Source organism: Eurosta solidaginis, chromosome 1, assembly GCF_040869045.1.
Source record: "Eurosta solidaginis isolate ZX-2024a chromosome 1, ASM4086904v1, whole genome shotgun sequence".
In the NCBI taxonomy this organism is placed as follows: domain Eukaryota; kingdom Metazoa; phylum Arthropoda; class Insecta; order Diptera; family Tephritidae; genus Eurosta; species Eurosta solidaginis.
In genome coordinates, this window is record NC_090319.1 from 25,311,738 (window position 1) to 25,328,505 (window position 16,768).

Genomic DNA, 16,768 nt, shown 5'->3' on the forward strand with positions numbered 1-16,768 from the left:
ACAGTTATCGGTAAAGATTTGTATTTACTTTGGCATAACAGCCTAAGTCCCATACAAACCCGCCGGTACCTATCCGTGGATTGTGATATTTGGACGTGGTGAATCACGCGTGGTGAATCTCAACGCTTGCGAAAAGCGGAGACACAACCCTCTGTTGTATTTCTGTGTATAACCAACATAGCTGAATTTTTAAGGCTGTTTAACTCTGTAATCTTTTCTGTAATTTATTTTGCTTTTGGAAAAATTACCTATTTGAAAAAAGCTGGCTGAAAAATATTGGCATAACAGCTTAAGTTAAATCAAGAATGGAAAATCTTGGAAAATTTGAGCAGATGTGGCAATTTCGCGCGTCCGTTGAACGAAATATTGACAATCTGCGGATCATCGCTAGGAAATTAGCGACATTCCATCAACTAAGCAGCACTTTAGCAATACTACTGTTATTATTTGGCCGCTCAAACACACACATATTAATTGTGCATTAAATCTAAAATATACAAATACACCATAATAATTTACACGGCCAAAGCCATAATAATTTACATGGGTCATCAATTCTTTCTCTGATTCAAAATCTGAACTACCAGCGCTACCGTCAACAGCTCAGTGTCATCATTGCCAGTAGCGCCAATAACACCAAACTCGTGCCTGACACACAAAACTCGTTTCACTCAATAGCGCAAGTAAAATGTACTACACACTCACTACTAAGTAGCGTCAAAAATTCGCTTGGAGTCATTTTGTCAATGAGCTACCATTGAGCTGGCACCGCATTGGCGCTGGCGCCATGCAATTTACATCACTAAAATTGCGCGAATGCCCAGGCTCATGACTTCAATACTTATATTTACTATGCTTTAAACTTTGAATACACCTCTGAAGTTGCTGCGCATAAAATGTGTACTAATAAATTCCAATCCGCATTATACGCAGATGTAACTGAAATATGTGTTTTTGTTTCACCCCCTATACTTATGTATATTTAAAGCTTTTCTAAGAACAAGCTTCTATTACTTGTTAATAAAACGAACTAAAAAGTAAAAAATAAAATTAAAGAAAAAAAAACTTTTTTAAAAATAAGCTTTTATTATTTTGGTTAATAAAATTAACTAAAAAGTAAACAATAAATTGACTCTAAAGAAATATAACACTTTATAAGTTCATTGTAAGCTTTAACGATAATTAGGCTTTTTCGTCTGCGACAAAAGAATTCTATATTGTACATAATTATATATTTTTAACATTAAAACTTTACACCTAAATTATTAAACCTTACAGTTTATATCACAGTCCTAATTGTTCTAATAAAAGCGTGTTACATTGCGATAGCAAGAAAATGAGATCCTAAATGTTCTTAATTATACCATCAAAATTTAACACGTTTTTTATTAGAACAATTAGGACTGTGATATAAACTGTAAGATTTAATAATTTAGGTGTAAAGTTTTAATGTTAAAAATATATAATTATTTACAATATAGAATTTTTTTGTCGCAGACGAAAAAGCCTAATTATCGTTTAAGCTTACAATGAACTTATAAAGTGTTATATTTCTTTAGAGTCAATTTATTGTTTACTTTTTAGTTAATTTTATTAACCAAAATAATAAAAGCTTATTTTTAAAAAAGTTTTTTTTTCTTTAATTTTATTTAATCTGGTTATTGATATTCTGATTTCGTCATAGTCGGGTGGAGGAACATAAGTTCGTCGATTGCGGGCTCAAAGTTGGGCGATAGGTACATCGCTGTCTTCATTTGGAAGGTCAGAGAAGTGTTCCCTGCACAATCTAAGTGCTCTCTGAACATCGGTTAAAAGGTAACCGTTTTCATTCTGACAGTATTTTACCCCGGAGTAAGAATTTTTCGTCTGTCGTCGAATTTGTTTGCTAAAATTTGCAGGTGTCATTCGTGGTGACTAACAGCTCATGCTCCTCACACTCATGCCATTCTGCCTATGCTTTTTTCCTCCTGCAAAGGCGTCTTACTTCCTCTTTAAACTCGAAGTAGCGTTCACATACTCTTCTTGTTGTTTACTTTGAAAATATACACAGCAGCTTAACACATTTTTTTCACAATTACTAGGGAGATCCCAATTGTTAGCGTCGGATCACTTAAATTCCCTTCGAATTGTCAAGGACAATTTCGAATTACATATTGGCCAAGAGGTATGTTATTATAATCATATCTTTCTAAGAAATTTAAGCTATAAATTGTATTTATATTTTGCAGCTAATCCCGGAACTGGAGAGATTGATTGGAATAATCTTAGGTACAAAGTTCTAACTCTTGATTCAGAGAAACTTATCATCTATGCCTGCCAGAATTTTCAATCGGGGCATGCTGGTTAGTAAGTTTTGATTTGACTAAGCATTTCGATTTTTGTGTGTGTCCGAGCGTCGCCAGTCCAGGTCCCTATTAAGCATGTTCGTCACCGAAAGCGAATGGCAAAATCATTTGAGCGATATAAATATAAATAGAAGCGGTTTTCTTATTGGTGGAAAATCAGTTGTACAATTCTTATTTTACTAAAAATTATTTCCGCCAACTTAATCTCATTCCCTATGCCATAAAGGCAGTAAAGAAGATATAGGAGCACACGCTAATACGACTCTCTCACATACAGGACATGTATTTTAAAATGTATTGCAATGTATAGTTGATCTGGCCGATCCGTGAGGACGTCAAATAGGATGAATGAGCCCGCCGTTTTTTACTAATTATTTTTATTTTTATAAGTTTTTTTCTAAATTTACATATTTCTTTCTTCTTTTAAATACATTTTTCTACCAATATTCTTTACTAATTTTAATGAAATCAAGGCTTCGTTCTACTTTGTTACATTTTCACAAATTTTATGAATTTTTTTGTTCTTGTTACTAATTACTTGTTTTTATTTTTTATACTTATTTCAAAAAATTACTTAGTTTTCATACTCAGCTGTACTTGTACGCAGAGTATTATAACTTTGATTGGATAACGGCTGGTGGTACAGGTATAAAGGAACCGAAATAGATATAGACTTCCGTATACTCGTATCAAAATCATCAGTGTCGAAAAAAATGTGATTGAGCCATGTCCGTCCGTCCGTCCGTCGATGCGTTAACACGATAACTTGAGTAAATATTGAGATATCTTCACCAAATTTTGTACACGAGCATATCTGGACCCAGAATAGATTGGTATTGAAAATGTGCGACATCGGATGGTAACCACGCCCACTTTTTATATATATAACATTTTTTTTTGATTATTTCGTAAATAATACACCTAGAATGTTAGAACTTGACGTGTGAAAATTTTCAAAACTTTTTTAAAATGGGCGTGGTACAGCCCACTTGTGTTAAATTAATTTTACAAATATTATTAATCATAAATCAAAAATCGTGAAACCTATCGTAACAAAATTCGGCAGAGAGGTTGCATTTACTATAAGGAATGCTTTGAAGAAGAATTAACGAAATCGGTAAAGGACCACGCCCACTTTTATATAAAAGATTTTTAAAAGGGTCGTGAACGAATAAAATAAGCCATATCGTTGCAAAAAATAGCTTTATATGAATAGCATTTCATTTCCCAAGTTTCGGGACCATAACTCGAAGAAGAATTAGTTCAGAATAGAACCATATGTATATATATATTATTGTGCAGCCTTGTAACAATATTAAGAACACAAAACAAACAACAACAGCATTTCAAGTGTACAGCTGGGTATGTAATGTTTGGTTTCACCCGAACTTAGACTTCCTTACTTGTGTTTAGAAATTATTTCCAAAAAAATTCTTTCTTTATTTATTTTACTACTTCTAAATAAAAAAGTTATTTTTCGAATTTTTTTTATCAAATATCTGTACTCGTTTTAATTAAATCAAGTTTTTATCAAAACCTTTTCTATTTTTATACTCAGTTGAGCAGAGCTCACAGAGTATATTAAGTTTGATTGGATAACGGTTGGTTGTACATATATAAAGGAATCGATATAGATATAGACTTCCATATATCAAAATAATCAGGATCGAAAAAAAATTTGATTGAGCCATGTCCGTCCGTCCGTCCGTCCGTTAACACGATAACTTGAGTAAATTTTGAGGTATCTTGATGAAATTAGGTTCCTGAGCACTCATCTCAGATCGCTATTTAAAATGAACGATATCGGACTATAACCACGCCCACTTTTTCGATATCGAAAATTTCGAAAAACCGAAAAATTGCGATAATTCATTACAAAAGAGAGATAAAGCGACGAAACTTGGTAGATGAGTTGAACTTATGACGCAGAATAGAAAATTAGTAAAATTGTGGACAATGGGCGTGGCACCGCCCACTTTTAAAAGAAGGTAATTTAAAATTTTGCAAGCTGTAATTTGGCATTCGTTAAAGATATCATGATGAAATTTGGCAGGAACGTTACTCCTATTACTATATGTACGCTTAGAAAAAATTAGCAAAATCGGAGAAGGACCACGCCTACTTTTAAAAAAAATTTTTTTTTAAAGTAAAATTTTAACAAAAAATTTAATATCTTTACAGTATATAAGTAAATTATGTCAACATTCAACTCCAGTAATGATATAGTGCAACAAAATACAAAAATAAAAGAAAATTTCAAAATGGGCGTGGCTCCGCCCTTTTTCATTTAATTTGTCTAGGATACTTTTAACGCCATAAGTCGAACAAAAATTAACCAATCCTTTTGAAATTTGGTAGTGGCATAGATTTTATGACGTTAACTCTTTTCTGTGAAAATGGGCGAAATCGGTTGATGCCACGCCCAGTTTTTATACACAGTCGTCCGTCTGTCCTTCCGCATGGCCGTTAACACGATAACTTGAGCAAAAATCGACATATCTTTAATGAACTTAGTTCACGTACTTACTTGAACTCACTTTATCTTGGTATGAAAAATGAACGAAATCCGACTATGACCACGCCCACTTTTTCGATATCGAAAATTACGCAAAATGAAAAAAATGCCATAATTCTATACCAAATACGAAAAAAGGGATGAAACATGGTAATTGGATTAGTTTATTGACGCGAAATATAACTTTAGAAAAAACTTTATAAAATGGTTGTGACACCTACAATATTAAGTAGAAGAAAATGAAAAAGTTCTGCAGGGCGAAATAAAAAACCCTTAAAATCTTGGCAGGTATTACATATATAAATAAATTAGCGGAATCCAACAGATGATGTTCTAGGTCACCCTGGTCCACATTTTGGTCGATATCTGGAAAACGCCTTCACATATACAACTTCCACCACTTCCTTTTAAAACTCTCATTAATACGTTTAATTTAATACCCATATCGTACAAACTCATTCTAGAGTCACCCCTGGTCCACCTTTATGGCGATATTTCGAAACGGCGTTCACCTATAGAACTAAGGCCCACTCCCTTTTAAAATACTCATTAACACCTTTAGTTTGATGCCCATATTGTACAAACAAATTCTAGGGTCACCCCTGGTCCACCTTTATGGCGATATCTCGAAAAGGCGAACACCTATAGAACGAAGGCCCACTCCCTTTTAAAAATACTCATTAATACCTTTCATTTGATACCCATATCGTACAAACGCATTCTAGAGTCAACCTTGATCCACCTTAATGGCTATATCCCTAAATGGCGTCCACCTATAAAACTATGGCCCACTCCCTCATAAAATACTCTTTAATGCCTTTCATTTGATATACATGTCATAAAAACACATTCCAGGGTTTCCCTCGGTACATTTTCCTACATGGTTATTTTCCCTTATGTTGTCACCATAGCTCTCAACTGAGTATGTAATGTTCGGTTACACCCGAACTTAACCTTCCTTACTTGTTCTTTTTATTAACAAGTTTTATAAGTTCTTAAATTTTTTTACTCCTTTATGGCTACTTATTTTTATCAAATACATTTTTAATAATTTATCAAACTACTTGTGCTTTTCATCATATTGTGGTGAACTAAATAAAGTAAACAGAAATCAGCTGTTTAGTGCAAGAATCGTGAAATGGAAAAAACGTAAGAAAAAAAACATAAGTAAATATTGTTCATTATTTTTTGTAACAAATATTTTAAAATCATAGTTTTTTCAAGGAAATCAAAAGTGGAACGTGCTACGCATGAGCAATTGGAGCGATATGTCTCATTTTGTGCTGCTAACCTCGAAATGGGAATAGGAAAAAATAATCCGCTGGATTTTTGGGGGTCATTTCGGCATGACTTTGGGGACTCCCTCGGGTCATTTGGGGGTTATTCCTGGATCATTTTGGGACTCCCTCGGGGTCATTTAGGGGTCATTCCGGGATGTTTATGGGGACTCCCTCGGTATATTTCCGGGGAGGTTTTGGCGACTCCGTCGGGTTCATTTGCGGGTCGTTCCGGGATCTTTTTTTGGACTCTCTCGGGGTCATTTGGGGCACATTCTGGTATGGTTCTGGGGACTTCTTCGGGGTAATTTGGGGTACCTTCCGGGATGGTTATGAAGACTCCCTTGGGGTGATTTGGGAGACACTCCGGGATGGTTTTGGGGACTCCCTCGGGGTCTTTTAGGGGTCGTTCCGGGATTTTTTTGGGGACTTCCTCGGGGTCATTTGGGGGACTTTCTGAGATGATTTTGGGGATTCCATCGGGGTCCCTTGGGGTAATTTGGAGGACCTTCCGGAATGGTTATGGGGACTCCCTCGAGTTAATTTGGTGGACATTGGGGACTCTCCAAAACCATCCCGGAAGAACCCGAATTACCCCGAGAGATTCTCCGAAAAGATCCCGGAACGACCCCCAAATGACCCAGGGAGGACCCCGAGGGAGTTTCAAAAACCACCCAGAAATTACCCCCAAAATCCAATCAAGGAGGAGCTTCGCACAATAATAGCAAAAGTAATAAATCTTCTTCCATTTTCTCTCGATCGCACAATAACAGAATTCTAGTTTAAATTTATCCGTATAAATTAAATTATCAAGAGCGTTTGACTTATTGACAATTTGTCAGCGAAAAACTTTTTATTTTTTACATAAAGTAGCAATTATCTACTTGATAAATTGTCAAACTTGACAAATAACAAATAAGCAAGATGGTGAATTTGTCGAAGTGCACAGAATAGGGCTTTTAATTTATTTTGTGGAAGCCTTCGGTAGCATAGCAGAGAAGAGAAAAGTAGCGCCAATACTATTACAATAAGCTTCAATTGGCAATTTTTCCGAGAAAGATACAGAACAAAAATTCTCAAAAGTTGTAGAAAAATTTGGTTCCCAATTTGATTCTCTGCATTGTTCATTCATCATGTTTGTGATGGGTTTGGGAATTCTAATTAAAAATCCCAAATTAACGTTAGCCTTGTTCTCAAATCTGACACGTTAGCTCTAAAAAGAAACTAAAACAACAATTGGTAGGCAAGTTTTTAATATGAGATTTTCACCAACTCTCAAATTAACATTAAGCAAAAGACAGCTGTATTGTTGGGCTTCGTGTATTATGTATTTGCAATATGTTTTAGCTATTTTTCTACAAAATATTGGAATGCAGAAAGAACAATGACAATGAACATCGTAATAATTTCGTTAACAAACCAAATTCCAAAAGGGATGTGGGTAAATCATTCCCACACTTATCTTCAAAATAGTCTTTGAACCAAAAGTCTACATAATGGATTAGAGTTCAACAATCCATTTCTACCTTTAATAAAATTTGAAGAATGCTGCACAAATGGACGAACGTAGTCATAATTTTACATGCCTTTCAAAAATCACATATAAACATATTTATAACATTATTTTCTCTTCCAAAATTTAGAACTCGTTTGGGTTTATTCACGATCTTGCACTCGATGGCGTTGGCTTGAACAAATGTACATGGATGATTTAAGGGAGAAAGGGATTAACGTAGAGGAACTCTACCGTATCCATCACGTGGATTGCGAAGATTATGAAATCCCACGAGCTGCAGCACCTTTGCTTGTTATACACATCTAGTTTTCATTTGTAATTGTCAGAAACTTTATTATAAAACTGAAAAATTTTGAAACTAATTACAAAATAGAGAATTATGAAATATTTTACATTTGTAATTTGCTTGTTCGGTAATTTTATTGACACTGTACGATATGGCTAGACACCGCATTTCATAGGGTGGTAATAAGGAGTGTGCTCTAGGAGTCTTCTTGTACATTGCCGGGGCTTTCAATAATGTTGCAAAATTGGCGATTATGGATGGTCTTAATTACATTAAAGTACATCCTGCCTTAATCAGATGGATCGACTGCATGTTAAATTGCAGAAAGATTACATCACAATGGGGATTGTACGAGGCCACGAAATCAGTGGACAGGGGCACGCCGCAGGGAGGGGTGCTCTCACCTCTGCTGTGGATGCTGGTCATCAACCAACTGCTCAGGCGATTCGATGAGGGGCCCGTAGTACTTACGGCTTACGCAGATGACGTTGCAATTGACATAAGTGGAAAGTGCCTTCCAACGATTAGTTCTTTGATGGATCGGGCGCTTCGGGATATTCATACCTGGGCATCTAATGTCGGGTTGAAAGTCAATGCGTAGAAGATGGATATGGTCTTGTTTACAAAGAGGTACAAAGTCCGAAATTTGACCAGGCCTAAGTTGGGAGGGGTGACCTTGGAGGATAAACTTTGCACAAAATATCTAGGAATCATCTTAGACAATAAGCTGTCATGTAAGCTCAACGTGGAGGAGAGGGTCAGGAAGACTTCAACGCCACTCTATGCATGTTAAAGAATGCTGAGGTGTACGTGGGGCCTATCGCCCTCTCTTTCTCATTGTGTTTTTACAGCGATTCTAAGCCCTATTCTATACTATGGAGTTCTTGTTTGGTGGAAAGCCACACAGAAAACAACATACCTCAAAAAATTACTCTGTGATTTCCTCGTTGCATCTTCTAGGCGCTTACAGAATTTACTTAATTACTGCCATATAATTATAACTACAGATGCACGTGTATAGCTTCTCATATGCGCGTGTATTTGTGAGCGACACTTCCGCAATTACAATTGCATACTTTTGGGAGCATCTCAGATAAGATATCTGTTTGTGCATCTCTTCTCCGCTGCGTGTACGTACATACATATGTGCAGACATACTGATTGATTCGTTTATGTATATACATAATGATTGATTTATAGATGTATTATTAATATATATATAATATAATTAATATATAATGTAACGAATATTAGCAGCACTAAGGGATACTATCATCTCTAAGCCGATGCTAAGCAGTGACTTGATGCACATCAATAATTCAATCATTATGTCTACACATATGTACGTACACGCAGCGGAGAAGCAACGCACAAACACATGCAGATATCTTATCTGAGATGCTCCCAAAAGAATGCAATTATAATTGTGGAAGTGTCGCTGACAAATACACGCGCATATGAGAAGCTATACACGTGCATTTGTAGTTATAATTTTACAGCAGTAACTAAGTAAATTCTGGAAGCGCCTAGAAGATGCAACGAGGAAATCAAAGAGTATAAAAGGCAGGAACGGTAGAGGCGCTACAATCAGTTTTGAATTAAGTACGCTATCTGTGGAGCAATAGTAGTGTTATTGTACTTTAATAAAGGCCATTTTGCATTACTGAAAAGTGGAGTTATTTATTCAACAGTTTAGTGATTCGAACCTTAGTAGAAGATTTGAAATTAGCGGAATTGCAGTAAATTCGTTACAATTGGTGTCAGAAGAAGAATTGTTGAATAAATTCCAGAGGACAACAAGGACATGGCAAAGTTAAGTGAATTGAAGATCCAACAACTGAAGAAGGAGTTGGAAAGCCGTGGATTGAATACAAAAATCGACAGTGTCATATCAACTGGCAGAACAGAAGACACATATTGCAGAAATGTCGTCAGAAATAACATCGAAGATTGAAGCACAGGAAACACAAATTTCATCACAACTGGAAGAACAGAAGACGTATAAGGTATTCCAACTGGAATCGCAGGAAACCCGTAAAACATCACAATTGGAAGAGCAGAAGAAATATTTGGCATCTCAACTGGAAGCGCAAGAGGCACGTATATCTGAAATGTCGCCAAAAATTTCGGAACAGGTATCATCGCAGCTCTTTGTGAAACTGGAAGAGCAGGATGCAAAAATTTTACAACTCGAGGACAAAATCGATGCCGAGATAGAAGCGTTAAAATGCCATATGGCGCAGTTACAACTAAACCGCCCAGCTGTTTCAGCAAGCAATCCAAAAGTAAAAACATCATCATTTGACGGTTCTGTTCCTTTCCAGGTCTTTAAGCTGCAGTTTGAGAAGACCGCAACAGTGAAGAACTGGAATGCTGAAGATAAAGTTGCAGCTCTATTCGTAGCATTGAAGGGGCCAGCAGCTGAAATCCTACAGACGATTCCTGAAGGAGAGCGGAACAACTATGAAGCATTGATGGCCGCTGTAGAGAGACGTTATGGAAGCGAGCATAGAAAACAGATATACCAAATTGAGTTGCAAAACCGTTACCAAAAAGCAAATGAGACATTGCAGGATTTTGCTTCGGATGTTGAAAGATTGGCTCATCTTGCAAATGCGGACCGTGGAATACACTGAAAGGGTAAAGATTCAGAGCTTTATAAACGGCATACGGGACGTCGAAACGAAGCGAGCCACATACGCGAACACAAAGCAAACATTTGCTGAAAAGGTATCCCATGCATTGACTCAGGAAACTGCCTCACTTTTGAGTAAGCCAGCGTACAAAGCCCATCGTGTGGAAGTAGAAAGGCCAGATTGGGTGGACACAATTTTGGAAGCACTTAAGGGATCACAACAGAAAAACTCTGGAGTTATGAAATGTTTCAAGTGCGGCAACCCAGGCCACATTGCACGTCATTGCACCACCGGTCCTAATAGTTCCAACAATCTGGGTGGCCGTAGCAGAGCTGACGGAGATGAGCAAATCTCCAAGTCCACTCAATTGTTAAACTCAAGAGAGTCAGCCGCAAGGGGCGACAGCTGGCTCCCTCAATTGAATGCCCCATAATCTCTATCTCGCAAATTGGAAGAAAGTCAAGCAATCTTACTGTCGGAGGACATGTGGATGGAAAGGAACGTTTACTGACTGTAGATACGGGTGCATCCCATTCCATTATTCGATCAGATTTAGTCAACAAGAAGATAAGACCATTGCTTGGAGCAAGATTACGTACATCCACGGGAGAGGACACCCAGGTAATTGGAGAAGTAGCATGTGAAGTAGCAATTGGCAACGCCACGGTACTACACAATTTTATAGTGGCAGAAATTGTTGATGAAATCATAATTGGAGTGGACTTCTTAATCGACCAAGGCATCAAGATCGATATGCAAAGCAAGACGATGCGATATAAGAACATGGATGTGCCACTTAATTTCGGCTACGAGAAGGGCTACAGCAATAAACGAGTGCTGGTGGAAGAGAGCCCGCAAATACCACCAAAATCCGAAGCAGTCATCTGGGCAAAGGTTGATGGAGATTATGGGACAAAGAAATTGTGGGTTGTCGAAGCAGCAAACAAATCAGCACTCAACATACTTGTAGGAAAAACCCTGGCTATGACAAAACAAGATGGACGTATTCCGGTAAGAGTACTCCATGAGTTCAAGTCACCACTCAAACTGACCAAAGGAGCTATTTTGGGAAGATGCCAAGAGGCTGAATTAGTTATTAACTGCGAACAGCTCCAGGATCACGTTTCATCTAGTAATACTGATCTTTCAAATGACATCACGGCATGGATGCAGGGGCTAGGGGAAGCCTATCAGAGTAAGGCAAAACAACTGCTCCTAAAGTACGCGAACATATTTGACCAGGATGGTTCCAAACCAGGCCGCACCAACGTTGTGAAATATCATATTGACACTGGAGATGCGAGGCCGATCCGTAAGCTCCACGTAGCGTTCCACTGGCGAAGCGGGAATTTGTGAGTCAACTCATATAAGAAATGGCGACAGCGGCGTCACCGACCATCAGCTAGTCCATGGAGCTCACCGGTAGTACTTGTAAAGAAGAAGGATGGAAAAATGAGGATTTGCGTGGACTACCGGAAGTTGAATGACGTTACGAAAAAGGATAGCTACCCATTGCCAAGAATTGACAACACTCTGGACTCGCTATCTGGTACGAAATGGTTTTCCACACTCGACTTGAAAAGCGGCTACTGGCAAGTTGAGGTGAAGGAAGAAGATAAAGAGAAAACAGCTTTCAGTGTCGGTGATGGGCTTTGGCAATTTACAGTGATTCTTTTGGACTTTGTAATGCACCAGTTACTTTTGAGAGACTTGTGGATCAGCTACTGAAAGGACTACATTGGAAAACATGCTTGGTGTACCTGGACGACATCATCGTATTGGGAAAGAACTTTGATGAACATCTTAAGAACTTGGAGGAAGTTTTCCAGAGAATAGCTGGCGCTGGTCTGAAGTTAAGTCCCAAAAAGTGTGCGCTGTTTAAAAAGGAAGTAAATTATTTGGGTCACAAGGTAACGACAGAGGGCATCTGCACTGCGAATCAAAAGATAGAGGCTGTAAAGGATTTGCCAAGACCACAGAACCTACATGAATTGAGAAGTTTCCTTGGGCTGTGCACATATTACCGCCGATTTGTACCAAATTTTTCCAGCGTAGTCCATAGCCTCCATGAGCTTACAAGAAAAAATAAAACTTTTGAATGGAAGAAGGAGCAAGAAGTGGCTTTCCAAACACTGAAGGAGCATTTGTGCACTGCCCCAATGTTAGCATATCCGATTCCAGGAGCAACATTTATTCTAGATACAAATGCGAGTGGATATGCTATAGGAGGCGTTTTGTCACAACTGGTCGATGGACAGCATATTACAGCCGTTCGATTGGAAAACCAGAGAGGAACTACTGCGTTACGCGGAGAGAGCTGTTGGCATTGGTAGAGTGCATTAAACATTTTCACAAATACCTCTACGGCCAGCGATTCCGTGTCAGGACAGATCACGCAGCGTTGAAATGGCTTCTGCAGTTCCGTAGCCCGGAAGGACAATTGGCACGGTGGATAGAGCGCCTACAAAGCTATGACTTTTCCATTGAGCATCGAAAAGTAGTACCCATGGAAATACTGATGCAATGTAACGAAGACCATGTAGTTTGGAATCCAAGCACTGTTCAAAGGCCGAGGCTAAAGAAGACATTATATATGTCCGGCTAATGACTATAACGTTCACGGATGATTGAGATAAGGAACAACTAAGAAAGTGTCAGCTAGAAGATACAGATCTCTCACATGTTATGCAAGGGCTCGAACGAAACGAAAGACCAAACAGAGAAGAGATGTCAGCAGAGAGTCCCATTGCGAAGTCATATTGGGCACAGTGGAACAGTTTAGAATTGATATCCGGTTGCCTTCATCGAGTATGGGAAAGTGAGGATGGTCAATGCAAAAAGAAACTGATAGTTGTTCCCAGAAAGAGGAATCCTGGCGTGCTCAGCGAGCTGCATAATGGTCCAAGTGGAGGCCATCTTGGAATCACGAATGCGCTCAAGAAAACCAAGCAGAGATTCTATTGGGTTGGTTGCCGTCAGTCGGTCACCGAGTGGATTGCCAACTGCGAAGTTTGCAACAGTGCGAAAGGGCCCCAACACGAAGTCAAGTCCAGATGAAGCAGTATATTTCAGGTGCACCATTAGAAAGGATCGCCATGAATGTCGCAGGCCCATTTCCTACTAGCAACCGCGGAAACAAATACGTACTGGTGATTATGGATTATTTCAGCAAATGGCCAGAGGTATACCCAATCCCAAATCAAGAAGCGGAAACAGTAGCAGAAGTGGTTACAAATCATTGGGTTGCAAGGTATGGTGTACCAATGGGGTTACATTCTGACCAAGGCAGGAATATTGAATCAGCTATGTTCCAAGAAATGTGCAAGAAGTTGGGCATTCGAAAAACACGGACAACTGCATTGCATCCTCAGTCCGATGGTATGGTGGAACTTTTCAATAGAACATTGGAGGAGCATTACGGGAAAGTAGTAGACAAGTACCATAAGGGCATGAGACATTGGGCCAAACTCTCGCAAAGGTAATTTTTGGCAATGACCTTCGACTGCCAGCTGATTTGAAGTATAGGATAGATGCCGATGCTTAGAGAAATGTCAAGAAATCCCCTGGTGTCTTGGAAGAAGAGCTGAGAGAGATACACGATCTGGTAAGGCAACGAGCAAAGATTATTAGTGACAATATGAAAGCGAGGTAAGATAAAGCCATTAATTCGGAAGGGTTTCAGGAAGGAGATTTGGTGCTGTTATACAACCCACAACGAAAAAAAGGTTTGTCCCCGAAATTGCAGTGTAATTGGGAAGGCCCATACAAAGTTATAAAACGGATCAACGATGTAGTGTACCGCATACAAACCATTGGCAAACCACGAACCTAAAAGAAAGTGGTTCATTTGGAGAGGCTAGCAGCGTTTAGATCGAGAGATTTGTCTTACCGGAACGATCAGACTTAGGTGGAGGGCAGTGTAACGAATATTAGCAACACTAAGGGATACTATCATCTCTAAGCTGATGCTAAGCAGTGACTTGATACACAACAATAATTCAATCATTATATCTACACATATGTATGTACACGCAGCGGAGAAGAAACACACAAACACGTGCATTTGTAGTTATAATTTTATAGCAGTAACTAAGTAAATTCTAGAAGCGCCTAGAAGATGCAACGAGGAAATCAAAGAGTATAAAAGGCAGCAACAGTAGAGGCGCTACAATCAGTTTTGAATTAAGTACGCTATCTGTCGAGCAATAGTAGTGTTATTGTAGTTTAATAAAGGCCATTTTGCATTATTGAGAAGTGGAGTTATTTATTCAACAGTTTAGTGATTCGAACCTTAGTAGAAGATTTGAAATAAGCGGAATTGCAGTAAATTCGCTACAATATATTACTTACTTACTTAATTGGCGCTTAACCGCCTAAACGGTTATGGCCGTCCAACAAGGCGCGCCAGTCACTCCTTCCCGCGCCAATTGGTGACACCAAAGGAGTTTAAATCGTTTCCCACCTGGTCCTTCCAAGAAACACTTTCTTGGCCGGAGCATCATCATTCATTCGCATAACATGGCCTTGCCAGCGTAGCCGCTGCGTTTTAATTCGCTGGACTATGTTGATGTCTGCGTATAGCTCGTACAGCTCATCATTAAATCTTCTTCGGTACTCGCCATCGCCAACCCGGAGAGGTCCATAAATCTTTCGAAGAACTTTTCTCTCGAACACTCCCAAAGCCGCTTCATCTGCTGTTGTCATGATCCATGCTTCTGCCCCATATAGCAGGACGGGTACGATAAGTGACTTGTAGAGTATGATTTTCGTTCGCCGAGAGAGGACTTTACTTTTCAATTGCGTACCTAGTCCAAAGTAGCATATATTGGCAAGATTGATTCCTCGCTGGATTTCAGTGCTGATGTTGTTGCTAGTGTTGATGCTAGCTCCCAAATAAACGAAGTCTTCTACTATTTCGAAATTATGGCTGCCAACAGTAGCGTGGTTGCCAAGGCGCGTATGCGCTGACTCTTTGCTGGATGACAGCAGGTACTTCGTTTTGTCCTCATGCACCATCAAACCCATCTTTACCGCTTCTTTTTCCAGTTTTGAGTAAGCCGAACTAACAGCGCGGGTGTTTAGGCCGATGATATCAATGTCATCAGCATATGCCAGTAATTGCACGCTTTTATAATATATTGTTCCAGTGCGGTTAAGTTCTGCTGCTAGTATAATTTTCTCCAGCATCAAATTAAAGAAATCGCACGATTGGGGGTCACCCTGTAGGAAACCTCGTTTAGTTTCGAACGGCTGGGAGAGGTCCCTCCCAATTCTGACTGAGCTGATGGTGTTGCTCAACGTCATTTTGCATAGCCGTATAAGTTTTACGGGGAAACCAAATTCAGACATAGCGGCATATAGGCAGCTCCTTTTCGTGCTGTCGAATGCGGCTTTAAAATCGACGAAGAGGTGATGTGTGTCGATTCTCTTTTCACGGGTTTTTTCCAAGATTTGGCGTATTGTGAAAATCTGGTCGATGGTAGATTTACCAGGTCTGAAGCCGCACTGATAAGGTCCAATCAGCCGGTTCACGGTGGGCTTCAATCTTTCGCACAATACACTTGAAAGGACCTTATATGCGATATTAAGAAGGCTGATTCCACGATAGTTGGCGCATTTTGCAGTATCGCCATTCTTGTGGACTGGGCAAAGAACACTTAGATTCCAACCGACGGGCATGCACTCGTCCGCCCATATTTTGCTAAGAAGCTGCTGCATGCGCCTTACCAACTCCACGCCTCCGTACTTGAATAGCTCCGCAGGCAATCCATCATCGCCCACGGCCTTGTTGTTTTTCAATCTGGTTATTGCTATTCTAACTTCGCCATAATCGGGCGGGGGGACATATGTTCCATCATCATCGATTGCGGGATCGGGTTCTTCATCTCTGCGCGGTGAATTGCTGCCTCCATTTAGGAGAGCAGAGAAGTATTCCCTCCATAATCTAAGCACTCGCTGGACATCAGTTACAAGGTCGCCGTTTTCATTCCTACAGGAGTTTGCCCGGTCTTAAAACCTTCCGTCTGTCGCCGTATTTTATGGTAGAATTTTCGGGCGTTATTCCTGGTGGCTAGCAGCTCAAGCTCCTCGCACTCACGCCTTTCTGCTTCTGCTTTTTTCTTCCTGAAAAGGCGTCTCGCTTCCCTTTTCAACTCACGATAGCGTTCACACACTCCTCTTGTCGCGCTCGCTT

At 39.3% G+C, this 16,768-nt stretch overlaps 1 protein-coding gene across 8 annotated transcripts in view; it reads left to right on the forward strand.

Annotated features, from left to right (window-relative positions):
- LOC137250444 (uncharacterized) overlaps window positions 1–16,768 on the forward strand; it is a 117,533-nt gene that overhangs the window by 83,097 nt on the left and 17,668 nt on the right. For 2 of the 8 annotated variants that reach the window (XR_010952959.1, XR_010952961.1), the window contains exons 3-4: window positions 2,082–2,164; window positions 2,229–2,277. The exons of 2 other annotated variants lie outside the window; for them this stretch is intronic. Coding sequence is in view for 1 of the 6 variants with exons in the window: in XM_067783268.1 (XP_067639369.1) it covers window positions 2,082–2,164; window positions 2,229–2,342; window positions 7,781–7,959 (376 nt within the window). In the remaining 5 variants the exon portion in view is untranslated. Of the gene's footprint in view, window positions 1–2,081; window positions 2,165–2,228; window positions 2,343–7,780; window positions 8,055–16,768 lie in introns of those variants that run through there. 4 more of the 8 variants (XR_010952960.1, XR_010952964.1, XM_067783268.1 and 1 more) reach the window with 3 other exon arrangements.